Source organism: Perca fluviatilis, chromosome 17 (assembly GCF_010015445.1).
Source record: "Perca fluviatilis chromosome 17, GENO_Pfluv_1.0, whole genome shotgun sequence".
Classification (NCBI taxonomy): domain Eukaryota; kingdom Metazoa; phylum Chordata; class Actinopteri; order Perciformes; family Percidae; genus Perca; species Perca fluviatilis.
The window spans coordinates 28,503,074-28,525,484 of NC_053128.1; the positions used below are offsets into that span (position 1 = coordinate 28,503,074).

Consider the following 22,411-nt stretch of genomic DNA (forward strand, 5'->3'; position numbering starts at 1 on the left):
GTAAAAGTACTACTCATTGTGCGGAATTGCCAATTTCTGAATTATGTATGTTATATTGTTGAATTATAATTAGGCTAGTGGTGCATTCACGTACACATCATTTTTAATATTGCAGCTGGTAAAGGTGGAGTTAATTTTACTCTCTATCTTGCTGGGTATCTTAACTTATAATAATATATCATAATTTATTATTTTGATTTATATATTCTGACTCTGCAGAGTAACTAGTAACACATGTTGTCAAATAAATGTATGGTATGAAAAGTGCAATACTTGCCTCAGTATGAATTTACTTAAGCAAAATTGTACTTAAGTAGCCTACAGTACTTGAGTAAACATTCCACCAGGGGCCCTTGTAGCAAAAACTATGGTAGGTTAAATACTGTATTATTTCGAGGCATAATTACATGATACACATGTTTGTGTTTTATAAATAAATATTGATTAAAAAATGGTTCCTGTGGCTGCAGGCAAAATATAGTGACGCTGATTCAGACAGTTACACCATGTGATTTATAATTAGATTTTTACATGCCCAGAATTTAATGTCATTGGTATCAAATCTAGCTGTAAATAAAATATGTGCTGGAAACACCATTTGATGCGTATTGCAGTGCACAAAATCAGCTCTGCCAAATGCATGCATGCATTTTGTAAAAGTAATATGTGTTTCAATGAGTTATAAAAATTACTGCTTGGCAAAAGTCTTATCCTGGGAAAACTACAATGCTGACCTTGTTTAATTGTTGTTTTAATAAAAAAAAATTGTCTTTAAATCAAATGTGAGTTCAAATCACAATACAACCCTGATTTACAAATAATAATACATTTACAATTAAGATATGTTTCTTATTTAAACATGGTTTCTTTCCTTCTTATTTGTTTATTTTTTGTGTTGCTATATTTATTCATAAAATTTGAATTTAATGCATATTGATCTTCAGACAGTGTGCATGTTATTATTCTCTGTATGATATTGGTGGCCCTGCCTATGTACTTGTATTTGTTTAGAGCTTTGTTTTTTTAATGTAATTAGTTGCTATGTAAATAAATGTATAATTGTGCCTAAATATGCATGCATACATAAATTACTAAAATTGTGGTTTTTAAAAGCTTCTGTAAAAAAAGCATCATATTGTTGGTGAAGCTGCGCTGTACCTTTAAGAATGACGTAACCGTGACGTAGTACGCGGAGGGCGTGGTTGACTTGTGAAATGTCAGGGAGGAATGGCGCTAGGCGCGGTATTTTGAACAATCGCCTTTTCCTTTCCTCGTTTTATCTGGAAACGTTGCCCAGCGTCAAAATCTTGGGTAAGCGTTACTATATGTTGACCCATTCCTGGGTTTGCTACACTGCATCCAGTAGAAAGCCGCGCACTTTAGGAGTGTGCCCAATGTTGAGATATAATGTTGTGCTAGCTAGCTTGGGTTAGCAAGCTCAGCAAGTTTGCTAGTACAGTTGTCCTGCCCGCTGGTCTGGTTTGATGAGGCTGATTATGAAGATGATAGTCATGGTTAAACACAAATGAAGAGCACAGGGGCCAGGATATTCCCTGGAACTGATCCATTACAGCATTGTGTGTACTGACAGAAAGTTTGGCGTGTACTAACAGACAATTTAATGACAGATATGGTGCAAAATTCATGCTATGTAATGTTACTGCGTCCGCAAAAGAAAAGTAAAAAAAAAAAAAAAACATGAGACGCGTATTGACAGTTGTTTTAATGTGGTAGTAAAGCGACTTCTGCGCAATATCAAAAGGGACTTTATAACCATAATACCATACCACAAAAAACGGTCCCTTCTGTGAATACTGTTAAAACATTACAAGATCACAAGTTAACGTTAGCTTTTACCCTTGCGTCCACCCGTTTCCATATTACTAGTAAAGCTCATATTATATTATCCCTAACGTTATACCATTACACATATGATACATACTGTGGAGTTTTGCACATCCCTGATCAATATTTGTGCACACCGTGCACTAAACCGTACTGATTATATCTCTCACGTTACTCTGGTTTCGAAACGGATCTTGTAAGTGTTGGGTCAAAAATAGGACTAAAATGTGTCATTTATAACTGGTTAGGCCACGCTAGCGTGACAAATAGCCTATAAAACACAGGTTATACATGTCGTTCGGTTACCTATAGATGTATAGGTGCAATTGTATGAAGTGCATCGTCGGACCTAAAATGTTTTAATTCAGATGGATGTCTCAAGTGACAGGAGGAATTATAGAAGGCTAGCATTGTTTACGTTGTCAGAGTCTGCTAAAAGAGTTTGTTACTTGCTAAAAGCCCACAGTTACAGTTAAGTATTATCTTCGGCTCTCGTGTATTTTGGCTGTTGTGGGTAAGTTGTTTAACTTAATGCAAATAATCAATAGATTCCCTCATTCTCAATAGCTTGGTGTTAGCCAGAGAGCTAACAGAGTTGATGACGAGGTAAAAATGGCGGATCTTTCGAAATCCAACCCCGGCCTGAAATAGTAACGCAGCCAGCAACCAGCTTGTCGCTTTTTTCCTCACCCTTTGCCCCAACTGGGACCACTTCTGTGGGTGTTTTTACATAAATGAGTGCAGCGCAGCTCAGTTTCTTTTGGTCCCTTTCATCCGAGGGACGCGAAAACAAAGAGCAGTTAGCTGTGTGTGAGTATTTTGGTGTGGGGTGGGTAGGGTTCATATGTGCGTTTTAGTGGATTAATGTTGAGGAGAGTGCTGCAGGACAAAGATACGCCTGAGATGATCGCTGCGGCCTAGCGAACCCAGTATCAGCTGTCAGGCTGTGTCAAAAATGAGTGGAACTCAAACGTGGCTCATGTGCACCTCTCCATTGATTACATCTCACGCGATTACTGAAAATTAATAAACCGGTACCTGCATAAAGTTATCATACCATAGCATTTTTGCTGTGAATACGGCTAACTCGCTAGCTTTAATTGCCTTGCTTGTTTATTTATTTTCCTTTGCAAAGCTTTTTGCAAGCACACTGCATTGTTGTCCAGTTATGCATATTTGTTAAGTATGTAAAGCAATACACCATCAATTAATAGTGTGTATTTTTTTTTATAGTAAATCTTGTTTATTGCAATTTAAATGCAATCACTAAGTGTAAAGTAATCAACATATAGTCTGTGATATGGAGTGTGCATCATGTGTCATGATGCATCTAGTACAATAAATGCATACCTGGTTAAAATAATTGATTGACTTTAACGATTAAACATAAAGAACTTTTTTTTTTATTTTAAAAGCTTCCAATCAGGGTTAAAAATTAGCACCATCCACATGCTGGTGAAACATGCAAGTGGCTGGTAGATTTGCTCACCAGCCCCCCACCCCCCAAAAAACAATGGTAATCTATTAAGTGGCAGTTCAAATTTGAACATTAACCAGCTATTTTGCTGGTGGACGAAAAAGTTCATTTTGAACCCTGCTTTCAATGTATTTAGCTACAATTTATATGTGGGTGCATGTAAAAGGTCCTGTCTGTGTATGTATCTCAGGCCTGTGTGTAATGTGTAACACCAACAGAGTGTAAACATGTAATTAATTAAAGTATGTCTTCTTCAGTTTCAGAATTTGCATCTTTGACACCTTTTACAGCCTCAATGAATATTTATCGCATTGTTCTTCCTTGATTAACAGAGAGCTGAGACTTTGCAAGCATGGATGTGGTGTCGCCAGATCTCAACAGCCTCCTTCCTGATGAGATCATGGATACTGAGGCCATAGAGGACATCCCTCACGCCCAACCTGACAGCACCTCAGTCCAGTCAGAGCCCAACGATGACACCCCGGTCCCGATGGAAACGGATACACCCGCGGCTTCAGAAAATTTGAGCCTCTGTTCAAATGTCACTTCAACAGAACACACTCAGGCTCTCACCACGTCCGCCGCCACAGACACCATACTCGGCGTCAGTTCCGGAAGTCAGCTTCCGATGTCAATTTCCACTACGTCGTCATCCCTTCTTACCCTCAAACCAGGCATGGCTACTTCCATAGCCGCTACCAAAACTACAGATAGTTTGACTGGGACTAGTATCTCTACAGGTGGATTACAGAAGTTAACGGCTCCGTTTACCATCTCTGCTGCAAACCACCAGATCATTCTCAACAAGGTGGCCTCGTCTCAAGCCACAGAAGCAGCAAAGTCGGCAGGTACTCAACCGCAGGTCATCAAGCAGGAAGGACAAAAACTTTTGGTTACAGCAATAGGAAAGTCGGGGCAACCTATAGTGCTGCAGTTACCCCACACAGGCAGCAAGCCTGGCATTTCACAGATGTCAGGAGACCCCAAATCTCAAGCTCCACAGTTTAAAGTGTTGACTATTGGTGGGAGGTCGGAGCTGAAGCCAGTGATGGGGAGTGCTGGCAACCAGATGACCACATTACAGGCCCAGCAGCTGAAGACCTTACAGGTAACATTGATTGTTTTGTGTTAAAGTGCCATATTTGAACAAATTGATGTTGATATTATTTGACAATTTAATTGTGTAAGCATTTCATATTTTGCCACACATTTGTTAAATTAATATGCAAATTTTAGCAATAACATTGAACACACGGTTAACAAACTAGAAAGCGAGAAAGCATTGTAATAAAACATGACAGGCTTTTTCAGATTGGATTTCATTTTTTTTTTATCCAACAGTTGTTCCAACGAGTAGACATTAATGTGGGCTTTGATGGCCAAAGATAACACCAAACACCAAGAGTTGAGAATATATATATATATATATATATATATATATATATATATATATATATATATATATATCCCTAAAGTTAAAAAAACAACTTATTTGCATCTGACTTTCTTACTCACAGATTTGGTGTTTGGAGAAGAGAGAGGGGCAAAAGACGTATAACCTCAGTGAGGAAACTAGACAAACACAACTTCTTGTCCAGTGTTTGCTTCTCTGTTATTTTGGTCTACTGTCTGTACTCAGAGCCCTGTCAGTCAGGTTGAGAAACAATCAACTATCTTATGTTTACTTTTTTTTTAATTATGGCAATATGACACGTAGTTTTTTTTTTTTTTTTTTTAGATGATGAACAAAAGACAAAACTAGCTATATTTTGATACATGCACAACAATGTACAAATTGTAAACAAGAGCTGGACAGTCAAGTTCAGAAATGTATTAAAATAAAGCAATAATGCTGATTTTTGTCAGAGCATAAACATGAGAATATGTAGAACTAAGGTCAAAGATAGTTATCCTTAATACTGAGTACTATGTTATAAATTGTGCTAAAGGGCCTTTCACTATTAGTGTAGAGTTCTGTCTGTTTCCATGTGTTTTTGAGGGCACAATTACACTCCTGAGTTTGTTAATTAGAGCTGCAAAGATGAACATACTCCCCCATTTTCTGACATTTTATAGATCAAACAACTGATCAATTATTGGAGAATAGGCAACAGATTAATAAAAAATAATCGTTAGTTGCGGCTCTGTTGTTAATATTAAGAGGGGGGTATTTGAGGCATATACATTTGCCTAGATATCATAAATCTTGAGTGACCATCAGGCAGTCGTAGCTGTTTGACCACAAATTGTGACGGCCATCAGTATCCAATGCCATGAATATTCATTAATCTCCTTTAAAGTCAGGCAGAGAAATTAGCGATGCACAGATCTGATAAACTTGTGCTGATACGATCCGGTTCATTGTTATTTATTTAGTGGATCAGATATTACTTACCTACCTTACACACACTGGAAATTAGAGCTACAAAGGTTAATTGATTAGTTGTCAACCATTAAAGTGTGCGCAAAGTATTTTGATAATCGATTTGAGTTTTTTTTTTTTTAAATATTAGTTTTTTGTGCTTTTCTGCATTTATTTTTTCACAGGACAGCTAGGTGAGACAGGGGGAAGATATGCAGGAAATAGTTGTCTCAGGTCGGATTCGAACCCTGGACCTCTGCGTCAAGGCATAAACCTCTCAGTATATGTGCGCCTGCTCTACCACTGAGCCAACCCGGCCACGTTTGAGTCATTGTTTTAAGAAAAGAACTCTTAAGTTCTCGGATTCCAACTTCTTGATTGTGACTATTTTCTCGTTTCTTCACTCCTCTGTGACAGTAGACTGAACATCTTTGGAAAACACTGATCGACTCTTTTCACCATTTTCTCACATTATATAGACCAAACAACTAATTGATTAGATTAACTTATTGGGCTCAGTTAAGTATGCATATTCAGTGTTTCCTTTTAGTATTTTATTTTAATTTTATTTTTTTAGCTGTGAGGGCAGGTGTGTCCAAACAACAGCCCTGCGCCCCGCCACCAAATGTTTTACGTATGAAACGGAACTGACACTTCACTGTAACACAAACAAATATTTATTCACCTCTATTCACACACACAATGAGGCATATTTTCAGTTGTAATTGAACTCTTTTATTTTTATTTTTTTATTTATTTTTGTTTTTTGAGCAACTATAGGGCACTTAACATCTACAACAGGTCTACACTTAGAACGGACCCACCACGGTGACGTTTTTGGTGGAGCTGTTGGTTTAATAGTCGACTCGGAAGAAAGCGAACATTTTGACAATAAACTAAATCAACACAACAGTATGTGGAGTTAAACTGGACGAGCCCAATAACCTCTGAATAGTTCTACTTGTTGTTAAATTGCAATGTCAGCGGGAGCGTGCATTATGTCGGCAGGATAATTTAAAAGGCAACCGCGACTAATTCTTTTTTTTGTACAGCCCTATTTCTGATCCCGTGGTGGCAGATATTTTGCACACACTGAATATTTAAATCAACAAGATGAAAGAAAACCCAACAAAACAAGCTAGAAGATACTAGGAGCAGTAATTTAAGATTTGCAAACAACATCACTATACATGAATTGTGTTAATTACAAATTCAACTGTGAATAGAAACCATCTTTCTGAATATCTCCACAGATTGCTAAGAAAACACCGACATCCTCCGCTGCGCCGATAAAGTTTATCATCACAAAAACTGTTAACAGCAAAGGTCTAAGTCCTCAGACAACAGTATCTCCTGTTATTGCGGGTAAGTTTATATGCATTAAGAGTTCCACTGCTGGCTTGTTTTGTCAGTAACGTCAAGACTCCACAGTTTTTATGTCTTTTCTAATGCCCTTTCAGTTGTAAAGACATGTTTTCTCAACTCTTGTTCCATGTGGTCATAGGACGGGCCCTCACACAGAATTCCCCAGTGATGCCCCCGAGGACGATCACTCTGTCTGAGTCCCTCAACACTAGTATACAAAGCATCTCCGGCAAAAAGATTGCTATCTCACCCCTTAAGACTCCCAGCAAGGTAAATTTATACTTTTATAATTTAGACTGCTACAAGCTGATATATACGGGTCTGATAACATCTTATTCAATCGGAATCGGACCTAACACGAGGTGAGTGTTTCTGTGGCTTCCTGTTCAGCCTGAAGGCTGCTGGAAACAGCTGGAAACTGTCCGACTTTACCGCGGCTTTTTGTCACCGCTCCCGGCTGCCACTGCCTGCTCTCGTCCACTTTACAGGCGAGGCGCAGTTCATCTCGAACGAGCTTATTTTGACTTGTAGCAGAGAAAGCACAGGTGTCATGAATAACCTTAACGATGTCAGGCAGCCAGTATGCACAACCCCAGAGCATGGAACACAGTAATCATTAATGTTATTATATACACCTGTGTTTGCCAGGTCAAAATATCCACTTAAGGCTACTTTTCAGCAGTGTTTTCATTCAGTTTCTGCCAACACATGCAGCATTGTTTCTTGTCTGCTTGAGAACTCAATTAGCAGTCACCTATGGCTTTATGCATTACAACACCCCAAACTTTAAGGTTGTTATTGATATGTGTGGGCCAAATATTAATATTATGAGAGAATATTAATATACTGATGTATATTTTGATCAGGTCAGTAGTTTGGGATTGATCAGGCTGCATTCTCGTTGTCGGTCTGTCTCTGCCAGGTGACGGTGGTATCTGTGGCTTCCCCGACCTCCAACGCCACTCAGAAGTCAGTGGCGCTGCCTGTGAATGTAGCACTCGGCCAGCAGATCCTCACAGTCCAGCAGTCCACATCTGCATCTCCAGTCAAGGTGGCCACCAGCCAAAACACAACACAGGTGAGATCGAGCTGGTCGCTGTTTGTCAGCTGGAATTTGAAGCAACGGAGTGCGTGAGGATACTTTTATTTATTTATTTATTTTGACAACTGCTCCTGCACTGCCATACCACGGTCACCTCTGATGTAGGAAAGACATCACACAGTCTGTTATCTCAGAACATGCAGTGTGTCACAATACAAGTGTGTTAAGAAGTAGAAATGCAAATAATTTGATTTAATCTGTCAATACAAAATCTGGTCTAAAATATCTCAGGGAAAGGTTGTCTTTATATTGCTTGTTTTTATATATTCTTTCGACAACTACAGAGCAGCAGATCCTCACAACTGAGATGCGGCGTCCAGAGTATGTTTGGCTTAAATGACATCAAAATAGCTTCAGAAAAATGTTGTGTCGATCGTTTGCCTAATTGTATCGCCTCTACTTGTAAATTTAGGACTAATCAACAGCCGTAAACACCGTGCCCCACTATGGCTAATACATTTTAACTAAACTGCTTGCACCGTAAAGCAGCATAATGAAACATGTAAGTGAAAAACACAGATTTATGTTTGTTTGTAGCCGTAAAATTGGATTTCACTCGAGTCTCCTGACAGTTTCAGTCTTCTGCTTTGCGTGCCTTACCATTGACTGTGATACATGGTAGGGATGGGCATGATTACTCGACGATCGATAATTGATTAAGAATTTCGTCGATCAGGTTAATTTGTTATCGATTAAACTAATGCCGGTTGCGTTGTGTAGTGTGAGTCTTGAAGCAATTAAATGAATTTCACAGTGTGGCAGCAATTACACATTTTACCACTCGGGGGCAATATTTGACTCCATACACTCAGTTACGGCTGTGAGTTTCGATTTCAAAAGTAATCATGAAGAGGACACGGCGGAGTGTGGCGTGGGACCATTTTGATTAAAAAATAAATAAAATAAAATTTTGCCACACGGCCACGACTCAAATGATGTAGCCTACCTCTAAACAAAGTGCACCCGACCCTGGTTAATGTCGGTGGCGGCCGCGGTGCATCCTGCTCTGTCTCAACCTAGCATAAACTCATAAACTCGGCGTTAGCACGGAGGAGCTGCGATGCACAACGAGCGCAGAAAATTACCCAAGGGACCTGAAAGTTCATTGACATGGATACTGGAACCAGCATATCACATTTCGTCACGACGTACCATCACCAGACTGGTAGAAACTCACTACGAGTTGTGTCTGAGTTAGCCTACTGGCTATTTTGTTATTGGGCTTTGTCCGTGCCTTGGATAGTTTTGAGTTACATTTTGACAAAACCTTATTATGTTTTTTGTAAGTTATTATTTAATATGATTCTTTTTATTTATTATTTTGGAACAAACGAGGGTCTCTGTTTAAGAACGGCGGCTCGCAGCTGCAGGTTCTGCTGCTTCAGAGCACCGCACAGCAGCGCATATATCTGTAACCTCCAGTTTAACTGCCACAAGTTGTTCTTCTTGTAATTAAGATCTCATCGAGGAAAAACACGCTGTATTTTTGTATTTTCATTGCATTTTTAATTTATAAAAAGTTAAATAATTAATTTTAATATAAAAAATATTAATGATTAATCAATTGTCGATCGTTAATTCTCCCAGCGATCGACTAAGAAAATGTAATCGAATGCCCATCCCTAATACATGGTGCAATGTGTTTGAAAAAATAGGTTTTTATTACTTTCATTTTTAATTAGGGAAAGCTATTAAGACATAAAAACTGAAATTCCTTCTGTGCTGTTTTTAAAGATGTACCTATTTACAAGAGCATACATTTGAATCTTACTTCTTTTCTATTCACACAGTTATTTTTTATTATATTATTTATTTTATTTAGTTATTTTATTTTCATATTTTGCACTCCTTGCTGAAGGAGGCAGAGCTAACAAAGCCTGCATCGAGGTGGCCTTATTTAAGTGAAAATCTGTCACAACGTACTTTGACGTTTTGAAGATTTAGCCTGACTCGTACATCCTTTCGTGCAATGTTGGATTTTTCCTTCAGTCGTTTGGACTTAACGCTCGGTCTCCTGTTGTATCTAAACATTTTCAGAACATCAAACAAGTGCAGTCTGTGGCCGTGGGCGGAGTCGGCGGCTCTCAGTTCAAGACCATCATCCCACTGACCAGCCAGCCGAATGTGCAGCAGATTCAGGTCCCGGGGAGCAGGTTTCACTACGTCCGCCTCGTCACGGCAACCACAGCGAGCACCGTGGGACAGCCCAGTGGTCCCAGCACCAGCTCTTTACAGACAGGTGACACTTTGATAGCTGTGTTTTTCTGGTAACAAACTTACACGGCACTTGTGGACGCTCTTCTGTAGGGACTTATGCTTGTTAATGTCCCACAGCTAAACCTATGGTGGTCAGTACAGGAGCAGTCAGGATGTCTGTCCCGATCGTCCCAGCACAGACCATCAAACAGGTAACTTTGGTATTCTGGAAATGCTGCGTATGTTTTTAGGGTTGCACGATATTGACAAAATGTGATTATTGCAATATCGATTATGAATATTGCGGTATCGATATTAATTTCGATATTTTTAAACTTATTCAAAATTACGAAAGTTATGGGAAAACTCGTCAAAATAGATTCATAACATACAACACAATGTTTATTTCAACTGACTGTCATATTAGACTGGTACAACATGAATAGATAAGGACCATGTCTACAGAACAGGACATGTTTTACTGGTCGGACCGTATAAAATAAAGAGAACAGGACACAACTTTTCTTTCGCTTCTCTGATTCGTTCCGTTGTCTATTTCTTCACTTACACGGCCACTCTCTTGAAATATGCACACATGTGGTACGCTCCATACCTCCATAGGGTTTGTCATGTAGTGGACCCGTGCGCTGACTTGCCCTAACGTGCAAGTGGCACGGTAACTGGCCAACGAAATGATGATCATTACAGCGTTTCAAGAAATCTAAATCGAACACAACTAAGCCACATGTCCAACGGATGGGATGCAGCGCTCCACAAAATATTGCGTACTTATTGCGACACTTTCAGTATAATATTGCGCAACGTGATATCGCGATAACGATATTGAGTCGATATATCATGCACCCCTAGAATGTTTATTCAAGATTTTTTGTATGTGAAGTGTCTCTTGAGCTGCATTCATGGATTGTATTCCCTGTAGATGGCACCTAAACCCTTAACATCAGCAGCCGTAGTAACCACCACTCAGACCCAGCAACGCCTCATCATGCCTGCCACTCCACTGCCCCAGATCCAGCCCAACTTCACCAACCTCCCTCCCGGCACCGTGCTGGCCCCAGCTCCAGGAGGCGGGAACGTCGGCTATGCAGTCGTGCCAGCACAATATGTCACACAGGTTAGTGGTGTTTTCGTGTGTTTTTTTTGTTTGTTGTTGTTTTATTGCACTACTCTTTTGATATGTGTATTTTAAGCTTGTGTTGTGTTCTCTGCCTCTCCTCCCGTAGCTCCAGCAGGCCCCATTTGTGACCCTCGCCAGCAGCTCTGGTTACCCCGCGTCCACTGCTATCCAGACTCAGGCCAGATTGCCACTCAATGGGTAAGGAGGGACATTAATGCACCTCTTATAAGCTGTGGAACAGACTAACTGAATCCTTTTTTATCTTTCTTTTTATTTTTTTATTTTTTTTAAATAAAATAAACTACGTGAGAAAAGCTAGTGTGGGCTAATATAAAATGGGCTTAATGGAAAAAGTCCATGCCTACTTGAACTGATATAATCTCTTTTGTTTTAAATTTAGGGCTGCACAATTTCGTTTTTTATCGCCATCGGTATATCAACCGGCGCAATAAACACATTGTGAAAGGCTGCGACGCTCAAGATTTATTTTGTTATTTGAAAGAAAATATCAGTAGAAAACTGCACTTTAAAATGTAACGGTCATTCTTTATTTAGTGGTGCTGTTTATATAGACTTCTATAAAAGAGTGTTCAAAGAACTTTTTTATTTTAAATCCAACAAGCAATTTGTTGTATTTTAGCAGCAGAAACGCCGAACTGAGTACACGATGATATGTTTATTTATTGCGAGTAATATTATCGCAATATTCAAAGTTATTGCATATTTTACTCATACTTTATCCTGCAGCCCTATTTTAAATAGTTTGTATTTGCCAAAAGACTATGCTTAAAAAGTGGTCTTCCTAATCTCTAATGTGACCGTATAGTTATTCTTTTAATTATTTAATAATGACTACATTTTGGGAGATGTAAAGAGCAGTGACAAATATGTGTAAGGTTTGCTATAAATGTAACAGCCATACAGGATCACTCATTCAATATCGGGCCTTTAATATTGGACCCACTTGGTCCAGAATATAATGAACACATTTTACTAAATACAATGAGAATTTTCAGCGCTTATTTCTACATCCCATATTTTCTGATATAAAACAAAAATTTAAAACGGGTCAATTTGACCCAAAGTCAACACAAGGGTTAAGTAAGCTTATTATTGCTTTGTTGAATGTGCGTTGATTTGATTTAAATCCGAACTAATATTATGAATTGGCTCACAGCTTGTCAACAGCAGAATCGACCTCAAGACCGAGGAAACCATGCAACTGCACCAAGTCACAGTGTCTCAAGCTGTAAGTATGACTGTGGTTTAGACCGGTTTACAGTTGACTTTCCTAGTGTTGCATTTCTTTAACCAAAGTATGTAGATATAGGCTGATGTGATCAATGTACTGTAGCCCTCTTCGGTTTGTTTGGGGAACAGTAAGATATAGACTAACTCAGTCTTTTAAGGCACTTTTATTAAGTAGAACTCTGTTTTTCTCCCCCTAGATACTGTGACTGCTTTGCAAATGGAGAGTTCTGCAATAATTGTAACTGCAATAACTGCTTCAATAACTTGGAACATGAAACGGAACGTCAAAAAGCTATAAAGGTAAGGCGGAGGTTTCTACATGTGTTATTGGGCTGAGTGGCTTTCCTGTCCACAAAGAAGAATCAAGGTGGAAATGTGTTTTCACAGACGTGTCTGGAGCGCAACCCAGAGGCCTTCAAACCTAAAATTGGTAAAGGCAAAGAAGGAGAGTCAGACCGTCGACACAGCAAAGGCTGCAACTGCAAACGATCCGGCTGCCTGAAGAACTACTGCGAGTGTTACGAGGTGGGTTTTCTCTCACTGCATTGTTTGCAGTAGCTGTTGTTTGTTTGTGTGTGTGTGTGTGTATATATCTATCTATATCTCATCTTCCTGTCGCATATACAAATCATTCGGAGAAATACATGAATACAAATATATTCATATACACAGTAACTATAAACAGTCAAGAAAGTGACAAACCGGGTTTAACTTATATATATATATATATATATATATATATATATATATATATATATATATATATATATATATATATATATATATCTAATACCGGGTTTAACTTTTATATATATATATATATATATATATATATCTATCTAGTTAAACCCGGTTTGTCACTTTCTTGACTGTTTATAGTTACTGTGTATATGAATATATTTGTATTCATGTATTTCTCCGAATGATTTGTATATGCGACAGGAAGATGTTTGTTAAATAATTAAATTTGTGGTGTCTTGTAATCCCATGTGGGATGGGCCAAAATGTTTGGCATGACACAGAAATAAAACCTAACTAACTGTAGAATTCCTTTGTTTGTACTCGAAGGCGAAGATCATGTGCTCGTCCATTTGTAAGTGCGTTGGCTGCAAGAACTTTGAGGAGAGCCCGGAGAGGAAGACTCTGATGCACTTGGCTGATGCCGCAGAAGTCCGGGTACAGCAGCAGACCGCCGCTAAGACCAAGCTGTCGTCGCAGATCTCAGACCTGCTCATGCGGACGACGCCTGTTATTTCAAGTGGAGGGGGGAGGTACTGTAACACGTTTCTCTACACAACAATAAGTCACAGAAGCTCTGGAGGAGGACGCATTTAAGGCATGTTAAGCCGTCTACACGTGATCAGCGGTAAAACCGCTCTGCAGTGGAGGAAGCGCTACCCTTGGCGCACCGCTCGGAATTGCCGCCGAGCGCAGCGCTCAAAGTTCAAATTGTTTAAATTTTAACCTCGTTAGGTTTGGGTATCGTTTGGATTTTTACGATTCCGATGCTGAACCGGTACTTTTAAAACGGTTTCAATTCTTAAACAGATTGTTGAAAAACTGAAAAAATTACATCAAAGAGGTAATATTTTTACTAGCGATCACGTGCAGTGAATGGTTAATATGCTTTTAGGTCAGATTTGGTGAGCCCAGAGGGAAAATATGGCATTTTAAAAGTAGCCTACATTTACGGTACAGAGATACAGAGACAGTGTGATATTTTTACGTCAGTTTCGGATCGACCAAGGGAAAATGTTTCAGTCGGTTCCATAGTGGTTCCGGTACCCAACCCTAAACCTTGTTGCTGCCGACCTTTTTCAAGGCGCAACCAAAGCCAGAAGCCGTGCCAACGTATACCTGCTGGTGAAGGGCATGTGATGATGTGGGGGTATGGTGAAGGGTATGTGATGATGTGGGGGTATGGTGAAGGGTATGTGATGATGTGGGGGTATGGTGAAGGGTATGTGATGATGTGGGGGTATGGTGAAGGGTATGTGATGATGTGGGGGTATGGTGAAGGGTATGTGATGATGTGGGGGTATGGTGAAGGGTATGTGATGATGTGGGGGTATGGTGAAGGGTATGTGATGATGTGGGGGTATGGTGAAGGGTATGTGATGATGTGGGGGTATGGTGAAGGGTATGTGATGATGTGGGGGTATGGTGAAGGGTATGTGATGGTGTGGGGGTATGGTGAAGGGTATGTGATGGTGTGGGGGTATGGTGAAGGGTATGTGATGATGTGGGGGTATGGTGAAGGGTATGTGATGGTGTGGGGGTATGGTGAAGGGTATGTGATGATGTGGGGGTATGGTGAAGGGTATGTGATGATGTGGGGGTATGGTGAAGGGTATGTGATGATGTGGGGGTATGGTGAAGGGTATGTGATGATGTGGGGGTATGGTGAAGGGTATGTGATGGTGTGGGGGTATGGTGAAGGGTATGTGATAATGGGGGGGTATGGTGAAGGGTATGTGATGATGTGGGGGTATGGTGAAGGGTATGTGATGATGGGGGGGTATGGTGAAGGGTATGTGATGGTGTGGGGGTATGGTGAAGGGTATGTGATGATGTGGGGGTATGGTGAAGGGTATGTGATGATGTGGGGGGCTATTTTAATTCCAAAGGCCAAGGGAACTTTATCAGGATGCATAGTATCCTGGATCCATGAAATAACTGGCCTTTAAAAATAAAAGAATCTGCCTGCCTCTATGGGAATTTAACATAGGGGTGGACTGACTTATGCCCCCTGTATTTTAAGGAAGAACATTTATGTATTTACGATACATTATTCATTCACAAAGAAAATTGGTGTCCTTTTTAAGGTTGGATTTTTCCTCATATATATTTAAATTTAAGGCATTAAGCTCAGTTTCCAAAAGATGATTTATTTTTATTTTTTATATATTCCTATTTTTAGTTGACTTTAGCATGTGACTGAGTTAAGTCTGTGTAGCATGACTGTAACTCACCACCTCGGTTAACAGATGATAGCTGATGAACATGAAGGATGATGTATTTTCTAACCAAGGCCCTGCATTTCTTTTTTTCCCGCAGGATGCCATATACGTTTGTAACAAAGGAGGTGCTCGAAGCGACGTGCGAGTGTCTACTGGAACAGGCCAAAAAGGCAGAACAGCCTCAGGTGGAAGCGGAGAGGATGATCCTGGAGGAGTTTGGACATTGCCTCATGAGGATAATCAGCTCGGCGGGGAAAGCCAAAGCAGACTGTGCCTCCATCAACTGCTAGGCCGAGCACTCTGGCTCTCTCCGCCCTCTTAACCCGAGCCCAGCTGTGGGGGGGCCGAGAGGCAGGGATTACTATGCACTCCCTGTCTCAGACCCCCCGCGTGGGGTTGTCTCCCTCATCAAGAAGGCCAAACAATGGCCTGAAAGTAGATTCCCCTGCATTGGGCGAGCTAAGGCCAGCTGGAATAATAAACATGGAACAGTTGTTCGCAAACTGAAGGACAAATGGACAGAGCACCCCGCCTCTGATGGACTTTCAAAGCTGTTCTCACACTTTGTTCACCTGGCTGTCATGGACAGAAATGACTCTGAGCAAGGCGGTGCTGAACAGGGATTTAAACGTTTCTTCACTTTATTTTCCCTACAGGGCCCTTTTGTTCTATTTTCTTTTATTCTTTCCCCTTTTTTTTTCTTTTTTTTGTTGAGGATTTTGGAAAAGAAATGCCTGTAATTTTGATGTATTAATTTGTGCTTACAGTAGACAAACAGAACATGTATCTTTTGATATTTATTTTGACAAGTATTTGTAATCATTGTGAGCGCTAATATTGTGTGGCTTATAGTGCCGCAAACTATTAATTCTTAACTAAGGCTAGGCTAAATTGTTTCAATAAAAAATGAGTAGGGGCGCTCCTTAGGTTTATCCCTAAAGGTAATTGTAAGATGAATGCACACACATAATTAATTATGCGCACACACACACCCACTCACAGAGCTTTGCTCAGAATAGTTGGAACATGGCTAGATTGGTGGTTTGTTTTCTGTGTTATCAGTTACAGTGTTTACTGTACATTAAAACCACCATGAACAATGGAGACCTATACGACTTGTTAAATGATGTTCCAAACTAGAGGCAAGCAGGTTAACCTAACGCACGTAGGGCTGCAACTAACGATTAGTCTCAGTCGATTCTTTTCTTGATAAATTGATTAGTTGTTTTGGTCTATAAAATGTCAGCAGATGGTGGGGGTGGGGGGGTAAAAAAAAAAAAAAAAATGTAGAGTTTCTCAAAGCCCAAGTTGACGTCCTCAAATGTCTTGTTTTGTCCACAACTCAAAGATATTCAGTTTACTGTCACAGAGAGGAAGAAACTAGAACATATTCACATTTAACAAGCTGGAATGAGAATATTTACTTTTTTCACAAAAAGTATTCAAACCAATTAGTCCATTATCAGCATAACATTTGACAATTAATCTAATCACACGGACAAAGAGCAAATGACAGTAACCTGATCCGTCCCAGGCTGGTCTGATGTCACGGGGGCACAAATGAAGAGCAAACAAGGGAGATAAACATTCATTTTGACATTTAATTTTTTTGTTTTATTGAGCATTAACATTAGAAGTCACGCGTTTACAAAGCAATACACAAACACACAAGTACAATGCTCACATTTTACTTTTTATTTTTTATTTTTTTCTCCTCTCAAAAACTGGCAACCTCCCATTCACACCCACCTCACACAGTGTTTGGCCGGCTGTGTGGAGGTGAGAAATGAGCCACGGTTTGAACTCCACACAACTATTTCTGTCTTTTATTTTTTATTTATTTATTTTTTTTAAATGAGAACAACAGAGTGCATCTCTGTGAATGTCTTCCAGGTGATACTGCCTGTCTGAAAATGAGCACTGTTATCTCCGTATTTAAACCATCACTTCTCCCTGCTCTCTAGGACGGACAGCTTTTCAATCGGCCTTCCAGTCTGAATGTTCAGAAAAAACTACAAACACTTGATTTCTGATGTTGAACACATTGTACAAACTAGTTGATTTCTAGTATTACAATTTCGACCTCATCTTTTTTTGTCCCACACTTTATTTTGTAATTATCTGACAAAGTGGAGAGCCAATTAAATCCTAGTTGTAGCTGCACCCTATTGGTTCACAGAGGTAACCACACACTAGTTAAAAGAGTGCATAACTCATTCATTAAGGGGTATTAACAGTCTGTGATGAACACATCACACACAGTTCCACGGTATTTTGCACAAACTTCAAGACAGTATTTTTCATCACATTTACTTATGTGACCTTGTGTAAGAAATTCATCTTATCTTAAATTGTAAAAATACTCCATCGTACTCTCCTGAAGACACCCACCTGCTCTGATAGTTACATTGTTATTGATCATGCTTTTTACAGTCAAAGGACTGAGTGCAAATATTACCACCATATACTACTGAAAATGCTGACATTTTGTTTTGCTCCTCCACTGCGTCCTGAATGCACGGCAGTTCCACTTCCCCTTGATTAAAAAAACACATTTGCCTACTGCCATCTTAGCGGTCATCTTATGTTTCTATGTCTCCATTTGTGTTTGTTATATTGTTTGTGATTTCCAACCATGCCATCTATTAACAGTAGACTTATTAGGGCAAGAATATGGCGTTAGGACAACTCTCGTTCAGTTATAGATCGAACTTTGCACATTTCTTCTAGTTTAAAACAAAGTTTCAAGTTATTTTTGTCAGATGCACAACGATTACAGAAGCAGTCGTCACGGAAAGTCTTTGGGTCCCTCCAACAATGCTAATTAAATTTGTATAAAACAAAATCAGGTTAAAAAGAGAATGCAAGACATAACATTGTGCAAGTTAAAATATAGGGATAAATATATAGGCTACATAAAAAAAGTGAAATAAGGTAATATAAATGTGTGGAAGGCTGTAAATAGCAAATGAATAACATGAATGTGGTATATGCATATACAGTGTCTAACAAAAGTGAGTATACCCCTCACATTTGAGTAAATATTTCATATCTTTTAATGGGACAACACTGAAGAAATTACACTTTGCTACAATGTAGTAGTAAAGTAAAGTTCTCTTGGCCTTTGGAATTAAAATAGCCCCCCATCATCACATAGCCTTCACCATACCTAGAGATTGGTATGGGATACTTTCCATAAAATCATCTCTCAATGCAAATCAAACCAGCTATTAGACTAACCGACATTTACACTGTTATACAAGCTGTACACTTAATACTTTACATTGTAGCAAAGTGTAATTTCTTCAGTGTTGGGTTAGTGTCCCATTAAAAGATATAATGAAATATTTACTAAAATGTGAGGGGTGTACTCACTTTTGTGAGATACTGTATATAGTTTAATAAACTGTCAGTAATTGAAAAATATGGGAGGCAATGTACATCCAACCCAGTAGGTGGCGGTAACGCACACAGAGCCATCATCAAACCTGAGGAGGAGGAGGAGGAGGAGAAGAAGAAGAAGAAGAAGACTGATGGGAGCACGTTGCAGGGCTTCAAGAAAATGTAATTCTTCGAGACAGGAACGGTTATACTTCACCGATAAGTGTTGTAAAAATGCACGTTTTGTGCATCGTAAATACATCTAGTGGGTATGAGTAGCTAGGTCGCTCTTCTCTTTTGAGCGTGACTTTTAAACGAGGTTAAGTTCAGTAACGTTAGCCGAACGTTAGCTTGTATCTCTGCGCGTGGATGTCCCTGTTCGGTAATTAGCTATGTAAGTACATTTTTAAAATTGAAACCGTTATTGCAGTTTTTTTTTTTTTTTTTTGGTGATAAAGTGCTGTAGACATTGAGCAGACCGCTTCACGTAGTCATTAACCCGCCAGAGCCAGACCGTGAGAGCACATGGTCCAGAAAAGACGGCTTGTTCCAGAGTGTAGACGGCGTCACACCAAACCCCTATTACACATTTAGTGTAATTAAGTGGGAACTTACTTCTTGACCAAAATGTATGAGCCAACAGAACGCAACTCAAACCTTTTCTGGTATACGTGCAGTTTAATGTCCCAAATTCCCCATTAGGGCTGGGCGATATGGAGTAAATCAGATCTCACGATATTCTTGAAAAAAAAAACTCGATATTGATATTGCGGCGATATTCTAGGGTTGAAAATTGGTGCTTTAACAAAATATCTTCACACTTAGATTTTAGATAAATAATCATCAGTATTGTGGACATACTGTCTATGTGGGGTAAAGGCAAATAATAGAATTGCTAGAACAGTCTGGTAAGTTCAGAAAAGTACATAACTTTACGGTAATGCAGCCTTTAAAACCAGGAAAAGACACTTATGTCATATCACGATATCATGATATCCACAATCTAAGACGATATCTAGTCTCATATCACGATATTAGAGATGGTCCGATACCATGTTTTGCTTCCCGATACCGATTCCTGAACTTGCGTATCAGCCGATACCGAGTACCAATCCGATACCAGTGTGTCATATATTTTATGTTTTAACAGCTGTATACTACTATCCCTGTATGGATGTGATATGATGTATAACAGCTGTATACTACTATCTCTGTATGGATGTGATATGATGTATAACAGCTGTATACTACTATCCCTGTATGGATGTGATATGATGTATAACAGCTGTATACTACTATCCCTGTATGGATGTGATATGATGTATAACAGCTGTATACTACTATCCCTGTATGGATGTGATATGATGTATAACAGCTGTATACTACTACTATCCCTGTATGGATGTGATATGATGTATAACAGCTGTATACTACTATCCTGTATGGATGTGATATGATGTATAACAGCTGTATACTACTATCTCTGTATGGATGTGATATGATGTATAACAGCTGTATACTACTATCTCTGTATGGATGTGATATGATGTATAACAGCTCTATACTACTATCCCTGTATGGATGTGATATGATGTATAACAGCTGTATACTACTATCTCTGTATGGATGTGATATGATGTATAACAGCTGTATACTACTATCCCTGTATGGATGTGATATGATATATAACAGCTGTATACTACTATCTCTGTATGGATGTGATATGATGTATAACAGCTGTATACTACTATCTCTGTATGGATGTGATATGATGTATAACAGCTGTATACTACTATCCCTGTATGGATGTGATATGATATATAACAGCTGTATACTACTATCTGTATGGATGTGATATGATGTATAACAGCTGTATACTACTATCTCTGTATGGATGTGATATGATATATAACAGCTGTATACTACTATCTCTGTATGGATGTGATATGATATATAACAGCTGTATACTACTATCTCTGTATGGATGTGATATGATGTTTAACAGCTGTATACTACTATCTCTGTATGGATGTGATTAATTATGAACCTGCTAAACCATCTGTGCTACCCCTAACCTCAACCTGTCTCAAATAAGACCCTTATCATTTGGGACACTCAGTTTTGGAAAATAATTTGGAATACTAAACTGCACGTAAGCCACCTTTTCTAAACTTAACGCAGCGTCTCTTCAACTCGGCATGCATTTTACAATCCTAATCATTTTTTTATACAATAATCCGGTGTACGTTTCCACCCCACTACATGCACTTTTCATGTTTTATCTCTAAAAAATCTAAATCTTGTTTTTGACAGATCAACTGAAGAAAGGGAGTTTCAGTGAAATGAGCAGTGTGGACCTGACAGGCATGTACGTATTGCATTTCTGTTTATATAATTAAGTGAATAGCCATCCCAATGATTATATCAATCACTACCCATCTGACCCATTCATATGTTTGGGGAAGATTATTCATGAGCTTCTAAATGAGGGTTTTGGCATTCAATTCCCATCATAAGAGCTTGCTGCTCCTTTGTGAAAGTAACTTTACTTTAATATCTGCATTGTTCTTTCAGGGTCGACCTGCTGCTGGGAAAGCGAGTAGAGAGGATTTATTGACACATCTACCAAAAGCACTTGACTGGTTTGTATTTATTTTGAGGCTATTCAATAAAAAAAACAAATTGAAGCAGAGTTGATTGTGTGTGCTTTTTGTAAGACCTACGGGTACATTCATCACCACCTGGACCCTAGTGTGTTTTACGATGATGCAATTACTTTTTTATGAAATCTGGTGGGTTTGGCATGTCAATTTCGGGGCTGTGTCCTGTTTAAGGATCTTACTCTAACAAAAAGGTCGACCTCTCTAGGGATCCTTTCCAGAATCTTGTCAAATGTAATAATCTAAGCCTGTCAGTGGCAAAAAACGGCACTTTTAGTGGACGGAAACTGGCGGTGCACATTTGCCCTATACGTAGGATTACATTGCATCCTGGGTCACGGCTCCCGGTTACAGCCTTCCTGCTCAATACTGGACCAATTTAAAAGATTGTTCACATTAGCCGGTGGAACTACATATACGTCTAGGTGTTTGTATGTGAAATGTGGTGTGTCTACTTTGTAAGGGTTTCCTCCAAGTGTCAGTGTTTCTCCCACATTCAGTGAATATAAACGCTGATTCAACAACATAAAAAAACTAATTTCAGTAAAGAGCTCCAGAGCTGCCTCACATCGGAGCGACCTTCTCCTCCTCTGGCCTCTGGCCTTCCAGCTCTCAGGGCCACATCACGGATGGGTTTACTCCGGGTGCTCCGGTTCATTTCCACATTCAGTATT

General features: G+C 39.3%; 1 protein-coding gene and 1 long non-coding RNA gene across 4 annotated transcripts; both read left to right on the plus strand.

Moving 5' to 3' along the window:
* The first annotated feature begins 1,203 nt into the window (after positions 1-1,203).
* On the plus strand, positions 1,204-16,800 carry lin54 (lin-54 DREAM MuvB core complex component). 3 transcript variants are annotated; one of them, XM_039780475.1, is made up of 14 exons: positions 1,204-1,311; positions 3,655-4,430; positions 6,938-7,049; positions 7,189-7,319; positions 7,972-8,127; positions 10,189-10,390; positions 10,486-10,559; positions 11,288-11,482; positions 11,592-11,683; positions 12,663-12,734; positions 12,934-13,036; positions 13,124-13,261; positions 13,805-14,007; positions 15,794-15,986. In XM_039780475.1, the coding sequence occupies exons 2-14, from the start codon at positions 3,675-3,677 to the stop codon at positions 15,984-15,986; spliced, it is 2,427 nt and encodes an 808-aa protein (XP_039636409.1). In that variant the 5' UTR covers positions 1,204-1,311; positions 3,655-3,674. The 3 variants fall into 3 exon arrangements, with proteins under 3 accessions (XP_039636409.1, XP_039636410.1, XP_039636412.1); XM_039780476.1 differs by lacking the exon at positions 1,204-1,311 and adding an exon at positions 2,535-2,655; XM_039780478.1 differs by lacking the exon at positions 1,204-1,311 and having other exon boundaries at positions 3,675-4,430; positions 15,794-16,800.
* Positions 16,801-19,210: 2,410 nt separating this feature from the next.
* On the plus strand, positions 19,211-21,767 carry LOC120545668. The gene is made up of 3 exons (XR_005636721.1): positions 19,211-19,471; positions 21,391-21,445; positions 21,652-21,767. It is a non-coding gene; the product is annotated as an uncharacterized LOC120545668 (long non-coding RNA).
* Positions 21,768-22,411: the final 644 nt, after the last annotated feature.